Here is a 12,925-nt window from a genome sequence, read left to right as displayed (position 1 = left end):
ATCACTACTTCCGCGGAGACTTGTTTTCGTTTGCCTGCTCCACAGTTAGCTGGGACGGAGTATATATCCAAGGACATTTACAATATTGGAAAGACAGAATAATTAAACATTGTTGTTTCAACGGAAGGAAAGGGCGTGATGTAGTGGTCAGAGTTGTCGATTGGACTGCTAGCGGTCCCAGGTTCGATTCTCCTTACCAGGTGTTCTCTTTTCTTTAATTTTCTTTTTATTAAACAAGTTCATGGTGACATTATTTGTAATAGCAGTGTATTGTGGCTACATTGTTCTGCATCTGAAATTTACTAAAAAAAATAAACAAATAAATGAATTGACACAAGTTCAAAGGGATATATATTTTCACGTATCAGATCTTGAATTATGATACTCTAACGATAATTGTGTACTGCTTCAAAGACATTGACAAATATTTAACTATTTATATTTGTGGAAATTCAGGACATACTAATTTTACCCATTTTTCCACTCTAGTTCAATGCAAGGATACTTCTGCAAATATCGAATGAAAAGTTTCCATCATGTGCAATTCTCCATTAAATGTTTTCGCCGAGTCGTATTACCTTCGTTTTCTTTGTTACAAACAAGTATTCTTTGCACATGGCATGTAGGAGGAGAGTTGGATCTACATTTCACATTCGTCAGCTCATTCCACCTGCGTTCAGGAGCGAAAGCTTGTAGGGTAGTGGTTACCGTTAAGGATTGTCAATCTGATGGTCGTAGGTTCAAACCCCTCCGGTGGCAGAAACTTTTCGTAAGTTCTAGTCATATCCCATTGTGTTCATTGTGCACGCCGTGTGAAACGGAATGATTCAGTTTGGAATTAACAATGGGGGAGAGGAAATATTTAAAAACAAAATCTCCATTTCAACGAACCGAGAAGTGGGGAAGAATTGGACAATTCTTATAAATATTAAAATTACATTCATGTTTTTAGTGGTAAAATCAAAGATCTTACGTGGAAGATTTTATCTTGCTCTGAACTCGGCCAAAAGGAATTTCGCGCCGATCTAATACATTCTCCAATACATTATAAAATGTTATTGAATGTTTCATGTCGATAATTTGATCAATGCATTAGTTAGTTCTTGACGCCGAGACGATATTTTCTGCAACTACCTCTTCTCTCCTCTCGTCTCCAGTCCCTTCTTTTCTTCTCTTCTCCTTCTCCTTATTATCTCCCCTCCTCCTCCTCTGCTTTTATCTCATACCGCCTTCCCTACTTTTGTCGCCTCTTATCTCCATCCCACTCTTCTCCACTCCTCTTATCTCCTCTCCTGTCTTAGATTTCCGACTCCATTGCACTCTTCTCCTCTTCTTTTCGTTCTTCTCTTTTTCTCTCTTTTACTCTACTCTCCACTCCACTCTCCTCTTCTCGTCTCCTCCTCTCCTCTCCAAACTCCTTTCCTCCTCTTCTATCACCTCAGTTTCCTTCTTCTCTTCTCTCCTCTATGCTCCACTTTCCTCATCTCCTCGCATCTTTTTCCATTCTCGTAATTACTTCTCCTACCCACTTCTGTCCTCTATTTTTCCCTCCTTTACTTTTCTTCTTCTCCTTTCGCTTTCTCTTTTCTACTCTCCTTTGTCCCCTTTCGTTTCCTCTCTCCTCTTTTCCTTTGTGCAGACTCATCAACAATGAAATAGTAGAACATCGACTTTCCTTCTTCCAGAAAGTGTTTCCATTTGCAACAAATGTAATACTGATTTTTGTTCTAGTTTTGTGCAATAATACGTTGATTTCTTTCTTTCGCGTATTTTATAAATATCTAATGTGCATGTGGCAACCCTGAAATTCAGCCTAACTCTACACGCAACCCACCAACTCCTTGTGTAAATTGGGTTGCCTAGTTTAAAATGTCGTTGTCCTAAAACTTTTGAGAGACACTGTACCAGTTATGCAGAGAAATAACGTGGTACAGGAAAGGAATAACTCGTCAGATCACTCGCGCCTGGATGGATGCAACACACATGCTCAAGAGAATAGCGGGAAGTCTACGAATGAGGATACGGGCCAATTAGCAGATTCCCAAGGACTCGAAGTTCAGAAGACTGCAAACGCTGGTGCATTATGCTCTCTGAAAATCTCGAGAGAGGTGAAGAGAAAACGGAGGAAGGGAATAAAAAGGGAATGCAAATTTCCTCGAACAAATTCCATTTCTACGGACGAGAAGAACCATTCATTCTCATTGTTGCCTTTTGCTTTAGAGGACAATGAAAAGGAGGAATTACTGGTTTCTGAGAGGCTACAAAAAACTTCATCCCTTGTTTCAGAGCAAATGAGAGACAGTTTGTTATCTCATATAATGAAGCAACTGAAGGAAAATCATTTCTCTGGGAGTAAGAAGTATAAGGAGAAAGTTGCTAAGTTGGCCAATTAGTCGTTTTTGGATGAGGAGGGAGTTTTGTGCAGGAGGATAGTCTGCAAGCAAGATTCTAAGGGAACAGCCAAGATATGGGTCCCGTTGAGTTTGAAATCTCAAATATTGACGTCACATCACGATTCTGAATTTGCAGGACACAATGGGAAGCAGAAAACTTTGTCGAAAATCAAGGAGAAATATTCGTGGCTTGAAATGACACGAGATATCGCTCGCTACGTCAGAAGTTGCGTTCCCTGTACTGTTTCCAGCAAAAGGAAGACAGAAGAAGTGAGACTGAAATACAAGAAAACGAGCCCAGCTTTACATAAAGTGTCCCCGGATGAAGAGAACGAGATCAAACGTAGGCCATGTAAATTTCGCATTGGAGGCAAGGTGTGGCTGAAAGAGCACACTACATCTGGTAGATTGCGTGGCATTAATTGGTGAACTTGAAACTGAACACTCAGGTCCTTGTTTAATGTCTGGAAGGATTAAAGAAGATACTTACAGGGCAAAGAATGGGAAGGATTGTCCGATTGTGGAAGGTGAACTAGGCCAGTTGTCCAGCCATAAACCACCAGCTTTTGCTGTGAGGTGGAGGGACAGAAAACAGCCAAGGGGAGCCACGCGACAACTCCTAATGAGGGTTAGGAAGACTACCGTCTGGCCGCCTAGACAGCAATCCCAGCTGTCATAATAGCCGACCGCCGATCTTCTTTTATTTTGTTAATTTTTTTTATATTTTAGTTTTCATTTGTATATAACTTACCCCCATTTTCTTCATTCACACAACACTGTTTATTTATTTGTGTCTCTCCAAGTTGTAAACAGAAAGACACATTGCGAATTTAGGTTCGAGAGTCGAACCAGGACTCAGTTGGGAGTCGAACCAAGACTCAGTTGGGAATCAAACCAAGCACTCGGTGAAGAGTCGAAGCCAAGGACTCAGTCAGGAGTCGAAGCCAAGGACTTAGTCAGGTGTCGAAGCCAAGGACTCGGTCATGAGTCGAAGCCAAGGACTCAGTTGGGAGTCAAACCACGGACACGGTGAAGAGTCGAACCAGGGACACGGTGAAGAGTCGAACCAGGGACACGGTGAAGAGTCGAACCAGGGACTCGATCGGGAGTCGAACCAAGGACTCGATCGGGAGTCGAACCAAGGACTCGATCGGGAGTCGAACCAGTAACCAGAGAAAACCAACTTCAAGGAAGGTGCTGCCAGGAAGACTTCATCCTAGAGAGGATACTTCAGTGGCGGACTTCACAAGGAAGAGGAAGCTTGGTGAATCTGTGAACATTGTGGACAATGTGATTTAGTGAATGAACTAGTGACTATTTAATTTATTCAGATACTCTGAGAACAGTTGAATATCTTTAGTGTGTGTTGTGTAATCGTGTGTAATGATTTTGTAAATATGGTGATCTTGTTTCGAGTGTATTGTTTTCTTCTTGTTCCTCTTGAAGGGGGGAACTATGTAACTGTCGGATTGACCATTACTGGTTTTGGTATATTGTAATAATTAATTGCTGGCCAGCTACAAGCTGTAGGGTTAAGTAATATGTTTCCATGAGTGTACTTTTATGTTATTATTGCATGTAAGTGTATATGCTTATTGGATTGTGCTTTGCTGGATGTTAGATTCTCTTGTTTTTTACCTCCCCGGTTGGGGGAGCTAGGTGTCTTTCAAAAGACCGTTGGCAGTGGAATTTTCCAATGCTACGGGGTCCACGTCCACGGACGTTTACCCCGACTATAAAAAGAGCGAGTGGGCTTCTGCAAAAAGAACAGTGTTTCCCCATTGATCGACGAAAGAGGAACGTCTCCTCAAGTTTAGTCCATTTATGGTGGCTAAACTGGATATAATACTGTAGCATCTGGTTATGCCAGCCTCAGTTGCTGTCCCAAGTCCCCTTTTAGAAAAAGCTTTGAATATGTGTATATTCCTATATTGAATAATTGATGCCCAAAAGAAGGAGTGAAGGCGTAAGAAAACGCATTAGTAATGAACGGAATATCATTTAAGCTGAGGATAGGCCCGCGGAGATAGTTATGCTAACTCTGCGGTAAAGAAAGTACCGATGGTTATGCCATAGGTGCGCAATTATATTGATTTAGAGATTTGGTAATTTGGTCTATGCAGACACACATGGAAACGCTATGTAAAATATGTATATATATATGACTACGTATAATAAACCAATATATCCTACGAGAATGTTATGATTTCAAGAACAACGGTACTGTCCATTTAACCAGTTGTATATTCACTTGCTGTATATGTGTAAACGAACCAGGGACATAAAAATATAAATTGTTATGTGAAACCCCCCCTTTTGTAATTCCGGCGCAAATATAATCTGCTCGCTTGGCACCCAGGGTGAGGTGAAAGGAGAGATTGAGGGATTAAGTAGGAAGTAATCCAGAGGGCCTGATAGAAACGAGAGATAGGGGGCCGACACTTTCACAACATCTAGGTTATTTCTTCTCTTCATCAGGTGGAGATGAGTACACAAACAACGACACACAATCACAATCACATTTACACACAATATTGCTTGAGACGAAGACACAAACACATAATATTTTAATGGAAAAATAGAATTAAAGATATTTAGATTATTAGTTTTCATGGTTCTTGTAGAATACACTTCTTACGAGCGACATAGGAGGCACTTGCTGCTGTCCCAGAGTTTTTTTTTTATCATTATTTTTTTCCCCCGTATTACGGCTTGATTGTTTTACAGGTTTGATAGTTGTCTACACAATGTGACATAGAGTTTCGTGTTACCTTTCCTGATCACTATTTTCCCATCTTCCATGTACACCTGTTTGAGACCGAACTTCTCGATGCCCTTCCTGAGAAGCATCACATCTGGCTAGGAAAACATCAATAAACAGTTTTCATGCAGGATCATCTACACTTTCCAATTACTGTATGGTTGGTCTTCTATCAGAGAATTCCAGGTCATTGGCTGGGATGATAAGGACCACATGAATGGCCTGCAAGAAGTCTAGACATCGCAACCTGTGAATTTTTCCTGTGGGGCTGAAAAATAGGAGGAGGTGTACAGACAGAACCTCGCACACTGCTTGCAGGAAATTGTGGATTCCGAAGGGACGGGTCCAGAAATCTTCGACCGGGTGGGCAGAAGCTATGCATTGATAAATTTGGGTGGGCCCTATAAATGTAAGACCTTATATGAGTTTTACATATATGTATCCCCCTCTCTTATACTCTCGACTTTACTTTAAAGTCTTTTCATTTTCTCTTTACTCTTTAATTGCTTCTTCTTTCGTTGTCAGCTTCTTACCTCTCTTTCTCTAGTTCCATTCATCATATCTTTCTCTTAAGTGATACACATGCATACACATATGTGCTTAGCCTACACACATATAGAGGGTGTCATTTTAATGGCTCCCACGGACCACGGAAACTTATAGAGGACATCAAAACAAACAACTTTTCTCAGTAACATGTTTCTCGTTTGTGCATTATTTCGGCTCTACAGTCGTTCAAAAAAGCCCGTTTTGCCACCTGAATGCTGGCAACCGCACACAACATTTGATTGCATTTGTGACGTCATATCCAGTCGTGAAGCGATGCGTTCCACGGTTGCCAGGAACACACATATTCTGTGAAAAATGATATAGCTATAATCAGCCACATTATGTACCATAAAACAAGAGGAGAAAACCCATTCTGTTACCTAACAGGAAGTAAACAAACGATACGAAAAAGGTAGAAAGAAAATAGAATTCAAGTGGAAGTGGTCATATCGAATTTTGTCTCAGCTTACATGTCAAATATTTGCAAATCTAATTACCAAGTTGGCATATACAATTTAGTCTATCCACTTCTTCCTTCTGATACTAGCTGTCTGTCACGCACTGAACAGATGTCAAAATAAAAATGGAAGAACTCAAAATTCCAAAGGTAAGCAACACATAATATAATGTATATTCATGGCATTATGAGGCAAGTGACAAAAATGGTTGAAAGTATAGGGATATAAGTAGTAGTAATATAAGCTCCCAGACGACTGTGTTTATCTATGCACTGGATACACATGTAATAGTTCGCAACTGTGAACAGGACAGTATATTCGCTACTGATTCATAATTAGATTGTTATTGTGGTTGTACGTGTTTTAGCCGTAATGTATCAACGTGAATCTCGGATACTTCCGTTATCAGCACAAAAGTACCACAAGGCATCTGGACACAAACCTGTAGATATCAACCTTGCAATGAGATATACAAATATTGGACATGTAGCTGGGCGTAAACAGCCACATGTAAGCTGCAAGTCCAATAAAATATATTGTTGTTGATATTTGACATGTAAGCTGAGATAAAATCTGATATCGGCACTTCATTTTGAATACGTTTTTACCATTCTCATATCGTTGGTTCACTTCTCCCTCTCCGGAGATGACTGCTTATCTTCTGGCTGGTAGGCTATGATGTTCGGTCTACTGGACACGTTTCTCACTTTATTTTATAGCTAATAATGTGGTTAGTAGTTTATCATTTTCACAAAATTTGTGTGTTCCTTTCAACCCTGCCGTGCTGTTTTGCCGCAGAAAATGACGTCACAGATACGATCAAATATTGTGTTGAATTGCCAGCATCCAAGTGGCAAAACAGTCTTTTTTGAACAGCTGTAGTGTCAGATCGATCCACAAACGAGAAAAATTGTTTGTTTTGATGTCCTCTATACAAATCTGTTATCCGTGGGTGCCATTAAAATGACATCCTGTATAGTGTTGAATCTAGCCACTTTCTTCCCAGGAAGCGTTATCAAACTACACACGAGAATGTCATCATTATCAAATTATAATAGTAATATTTTAAAATTGTGCTTACCTCGCTTACCTCTCATATGTAATTAAATGATATGAAATTAAGTGTAATTAGGTATATTAACTATTATATTAAGAATGAGATTATAAAAATCAATAAAATAATAACTTATCAAAAAGGACGATAATTTATATTCTTTCATTATTTTGACTTCTAATTATAAGGAGAACTGAATCAGTGCTTATTATTACCAAGAAGTCAGAAAAGTATTTCTACATTAAAGTGAATGAAAGGCAGCCAAATTGAACATGATTGCCAAATTTCTTAGCCATTGTTCAAATGTTATTGAAATTTTCGTGTTTTTTTTAAAAAATTTCCGAAGAGGATTCCCTGAAGGCAACCCCATAAATTCATCACTGTGTGTGTGTGTGTGTGCGCGCGCGCGTTTTGTCTTTTCTAATCTATCTCGCACCTTGTTTCACTTCCTTTCGCTTTGTCTCAGATGAACAATTATTTCAAGACAGTGTTTGTGTATGCACAACCATGCATTTCAATATAGCGAAATAATGTGAATTAGTTTTAAACTTGTGTTGCATCACATTATGTCCATCAAGAGCAAAAATGCAAGGCACATACTCCATGTTATATATTCGGTGACAGTGATAGAAAGTATGGATGGTAGACAATGGTGAAGAATAGAATTAGTTTTTCATTATTCAATCATATTCCTATCACATGGCTTTTTAACTCAAAGAAGTGTTGCTTACTCATTGGACGCTAATGGTAACTTTTCTTCGATTACAACATTTTTGTAACTGACAAATGTATATGGATTAAAATTAAGTCTATTAGAAAAGTTTTAAAATCCACACACAAGAAACAATTCAAATAATTGAAAATCTGTTCAGAATTGAAGATAATATTTGCTAACTTTTCTCATGCGAGAAAAGTAATGCAATATGGTTAGACGAAAACATACATTGAGGTAACCAATAGTTTACATTTTGTAGAAAGTGATTTTGGACACAAGGAATTCATCAACGTTGATCATCTGTTTTTCACAGATGACTTGGGTTGTATTTGTGACCTTTTTGAACACACTCAAATGCTAACCTGTCTTCTCGATGACGTAGAGGTAATGATTTTGCCTTTTAATCAAGGTATCCCACATTAAACTGTAGGTCCAGTCCCAATTAACCAATCTGTTCATAAAAGTGGACTTAAAACTCAATTCAAACTCAAACTCAGTGAAATGTCAAGCTCTCTCCTGCTAAGTACACCCTGGAAACTTCATTCCTGCAGGCCAACTGTGTAGTCTCTGGTACCTGAAAACCCACTCAATAATCATTAGTGAGGTTTGTGGTTTGTGTGCATGTTTGTGTTCACCCTTCCATCACTTTAATCTAATCACCATTCAACCTTACTGTCAGCAAGGCTACAACTTGCAGAAAAGTGATCTAAAATAAAACAAATCAGTCGAAACAGCCACAGCGTACTCTTCCACAAACGTAGTTTCATTAGTTCATGATTATGGGCCTCGAACAGTGGGGTAAAAAAAATTATTGTATTTTTGTTTTTATGTTTAATAAGTAGAATCTATTAAATATTTCCTTCCAGCCCTTCCCTCTTATTAATTCTACGTAAGTTAATAACAAGAAAAATCACATGATTGCATGACTGAAAGGGAAAAATTACACGTAGAAAGAGAATTTCTAAATAGAATTAGCTGCTCATTATCAACTCACTAATTCTGCACCTTTTTTCCAAACACACAGAACTGTTACATTAAATTATTCACCTTGGTATTGATTATTGTGATTGCTTCCTATTAGCAGAACTAACATAAAATTGTTATTTTGGATACCATATCGTTATTTGAAGATGACACGTACATAAAAATTATGATGAAATAAAGAAAGGGACACATCAAACTACCAATGTCTTTCCTGCTATTTCAATGTAGGCCTAATTAAAAAAGTCAAAATAATTTTGTGAGTAACTGTAGGAAGTAAAGCGAAGAAGAGGTTCTTATTTGTTTATTAATAGATTACTTTAATCTACAGCGCCTTACTTTAATCTTACCCAGGCATGGAGCGGATTTCCATAACCCCCTCCCCACCCCTTCAACATAGTTGCAGTTGTAGCTTTTCGGCCAAGTTATGTCAGATGGTTAGTTATATTACTATATTTTTACTACATTCCAAGTATGTTTTTTTCCATCATGGGGCACTTTTCGAAGCAATTTTTCCCAGTAAAGGTTTAGAGCTGCAGCACTCAGGCACCTCTTAAGTCTCCTACCCGCTTCTTATCATGTAAGTGTTCATTTGATCACAGTGTGTATTTCAAGAGCTCTGGTAATTCCTTTTTTTTAATGACAAAGTTAAGGAAGTTGAAAGAAAAGCTTCAATTAATTTCATTCAATATAATATTTACTCTGACTTTTCTAAACTTATTCACTAGATCAAGATTTTTATGGGATAATATTATGTGAATAGTTCGATTATAGATTATTCCACAAGTAAAATATGCATGTATTGAACACCAGAATTCACTTCTTTATGGAACCATTCACATTTCCCCAAGTGTATATATACACAAGGAGGTACCCAAAATAAACCAGAATCATAATGTTGCACGGATTACCGATGTAGTTATGGCTTGTGCTGTTAGGTGTCATTAGTATGAGATATCTTGCATCAAACTGCAAGTTGTCATTATTCTGTGCTGAGTGGTTCGTTTGTGGTGTTGTGGCAAGAGTCTTTTTTTGAGTGATTGTTGAGATGGCGGACCACAAGGAGCAAAGGACTTGTGTTAAATTTTGTTTCTTGTTGGGAAAAACGACTGCTGAGACCATTGTTATGCTTCGTCAAGCTTTTAATGAAACTGGTTTCGGAAACACACAAGTCTACGAGTGGTGTTCCCGGTTCAAAGATGGCGACATATCAACTGAAGACTTGCCAAGGCCTGGCCATCCTTCGACAGGCATACATGAAGAAAACATTAGAAAGTTCGAGATGCCATTAATGAAGATTGTCGAAAGACCATTGAGCAAATTTCTGAAGAAGTGCAGTTGTCCTGGAGTACCTGCTAGCGCATTTTAACTGACGCTTTGAATATGAGACGGGTGCCTAAATTTGTGCCTCGCTTGCTGTCAGAGGAGCAGAGAAAGAATCGAGTGAATGTTTGTCGCGACTTGAAGGCTGAACTGCACAAGGACCCAAATTTTCTCACACGAATTGTGACTGGGGATGAGTCCTGGTTCTATGGGTATGATCCTGAATCAAAATAAGAATCCAGCCATTGGAAGACTCCAAATTAACCACGTCCCAAGAAAGCTAATCAAGTTCGATCCAATGTGAAAACAATGTTGATTTGTTTCTTTGATGTGAATGGGATTGTCCACAGGGAATTTGTTCCCCAAGGACAAACAGTGAACCAGCAATTTTACCTGAATATCTTGAGAAGATTGCGTGAAAGTGTGCGACAGAAGTGTCCAGAACTGTGGAGAAGTGGAATGTGGTTACTGTACCATGACAACGCCCCAGCCCACACAGCCATGTCAGTGCGACAGTTCTTGACAAAGAACAACATGGTGCTTGTATCCCATCCCCCGTACTCACCCATTTAGCGCCCTGTGACTTTTTTTGTTCCCGTGGCTGAAGAGGAATGTGAAAGGGAAGCGATTCCATGACGTCAATGAGGTCAAAGACATTACGGACAAAACCGTGAAGAGTATTGCGCCAGAGGAGTTTCGAAACTGTATTAAACAGTGGGAAAAACGTTGGGACAATTGCATTAAAGCACATGAGCAATACTTTGAAGGTGACTAGAGTAGACATGCTTACCTGAATGTACCTACAACATGTACATGTACAGTCAAAATAAAGCAAGGTGACAAAATTTCGTTGTTTTTTTTTTGGGTACCTCCTCGTATTTATTGAATTTGATCGGGTGGGCACAGGAAGTTTTGTTTGGACACTTGCCCACCTGCACCCACCCTTGTCGCCGTCCCTGGGATTCCATTACATTTGTTTGAGGAAACTAATGGATGCCATTAGTGCATACATTGAATTGTAATGAAAATTCATGTCATGATATACTTGCTCTATTAAACAACAATATTGAATACATAAAAAACAAATTTGGTACATGGTGAACTTGTTTCTTTTCAATATGGAAAGAGTCTCTGTATTTTCAGTGTTCTTACACTATTTAATTCACAAATATTGGTATAATTATTAAGAAGTCATTCTTCCTTCAAGTGAATATTAGCTGTTAAATCACTAATACTTTTATTTCAATACAAATAAACAAGCATTTTAGTAAATATTTCAGCTTTACTTAACAAAGATTTCAACAAGCTAATTGAATTTACAGTGATGTACTTTCCACACAGGTTAACAATGCTCAAGTTTTAACAATTACTTTAACTCTGCTTTTTTTTTGGAATTCTGTTAAATTAACAAATTTAAACTGTAAAGTAATTGTAAGAACTTAAGTATTGTTAACTTGTGCGGAAAACACATCACTGTAAAATCAATTAGCTTGATGAATGTTTCATAAGTTAAACTGAAATGTTTCTTACTAGAAAAAAACATTTATGTTTGTATTGAAATAGAAGTGTTATTTAAGAAGTTATAATTTGTTTAATAATGCAGTGATAAGTTTGTGATAATTGTTACCCAACCAGACAGGAAACCTACGTTGCAGATATTCCATGCCAATGCTATATGAATTGAACTACTAAGCCAACATTAGTCTCTTTGTACATTATTTAAAACATTAATAAGATGTCATAAGTTGTGAAAACTGTGGCTAAGATAGAGATTGTTTTTGTAACAGGGTTTGTAGATTACATACAGTGCTTGCTTGCTTGCAGTGTGTACCAAAGACAAAGAGCAATCCCTGGTTGTACTGAAATTTTCTCCAACTTATCAAAAAGTTGTTGCTTTAGTTTTTGTGTTTTTTTTTCTCCTTACAGGAACAAGTGTGTGCAAAGGTGATAGTGGAGGTGGACTCGCATTTCAATCAAATGACCACTGGTATGTGCAAGGAATTGTCAGCGTTGGAGTTAAAATGGTCTTACTTGCGATCATAATCAGTATACAGTGTTCACTCAAGTTTCTGAGCATATCGAGTTTCTGAGAAAAGAGCTGACATCATCGACTAACGTAGGCAGACCAACTTGGGATTAAGACTGTGGTAATGGTTTACAATCTAATATTTAGTTCAAAACTGAAATGACATTTTTTTTGTGTATGTGTTTTGATTTGCCAAATATATTTTAAATGAATGTTTTATTAAATCGTTTATACATCGATTCCTTAGTATTTTTACCTGTCCTTGGCATTTCTTGTCATAAGAATGAAGTGATTATTACAAATATTTAGATAATTATATTTGAACCAATTCCAATACTGATATTTGAACATTGTATCAATTGATTGTTGGGAATATTTATGAATATTTGATATATAATCATTCTAGTGGAATTATACCATATCAATTTATCACTTCTATTGAGTCATTCCATACGAAATCAACACAACTCACAACCTGACCATCTCTGATTCTCATGCAATTTGGGGAGTTGAAACTATATATGGAACGTAGAAACTGTGAAAATTTTGAGTCTCATGCGTATTGTAATTGTCAAATTATTGAAGGTCAAAATTCACACAAATTGCCTGTTCTGAGCTCGTTTATCTATACTAAATGTGCTGTAACTCTGTTCCTATTTGGCCTA

General features: G+C 37.9%; 1 protein-coding gene across 1 annotated transcript in view; it reads left to right on the top strand.

The window, feature by feature from the left end:
* Positions 1-12,484, top strand: part of LOC146004149 (clotting factor C-like) — a 93,984-nt gene extending 81,500 nt beyond the window's left edge. The window contains exon 5 of the mRNA XM_083142814.1: positions 12,161-12,484. Coding sequence (XP_082998940.1) covers positions 12,161-12,277 — 117 coding nt within the window. The 3' untranslated portion in view covers positions 12,278-12,484. The remainder of the gene's footprint in view (positions 1-12,160) is intronic.
* Positions 12,485-12,925: the final 441 nt, after the last annotated feature.

The sequence above is a fragment of the Lepisma saccharinum genome, chromosome 21, assembly GCF_977018435.1.
Source record: "Lepisma saccharinum chromosome 21, izLepSacc3.1, whole genome shotgun sequence".
Taxonomy (NCBI): Eukaryota; Metazoa; Arthropoda; class Insecta; order Zygentoma; family Lepismatidae; genus Lepisma; species Lepisma saccharinum.
Note: the sequence above shows the minus strand (reverse complement) of the source record. Positions and strands in the feature narration are given on the sequence as shown.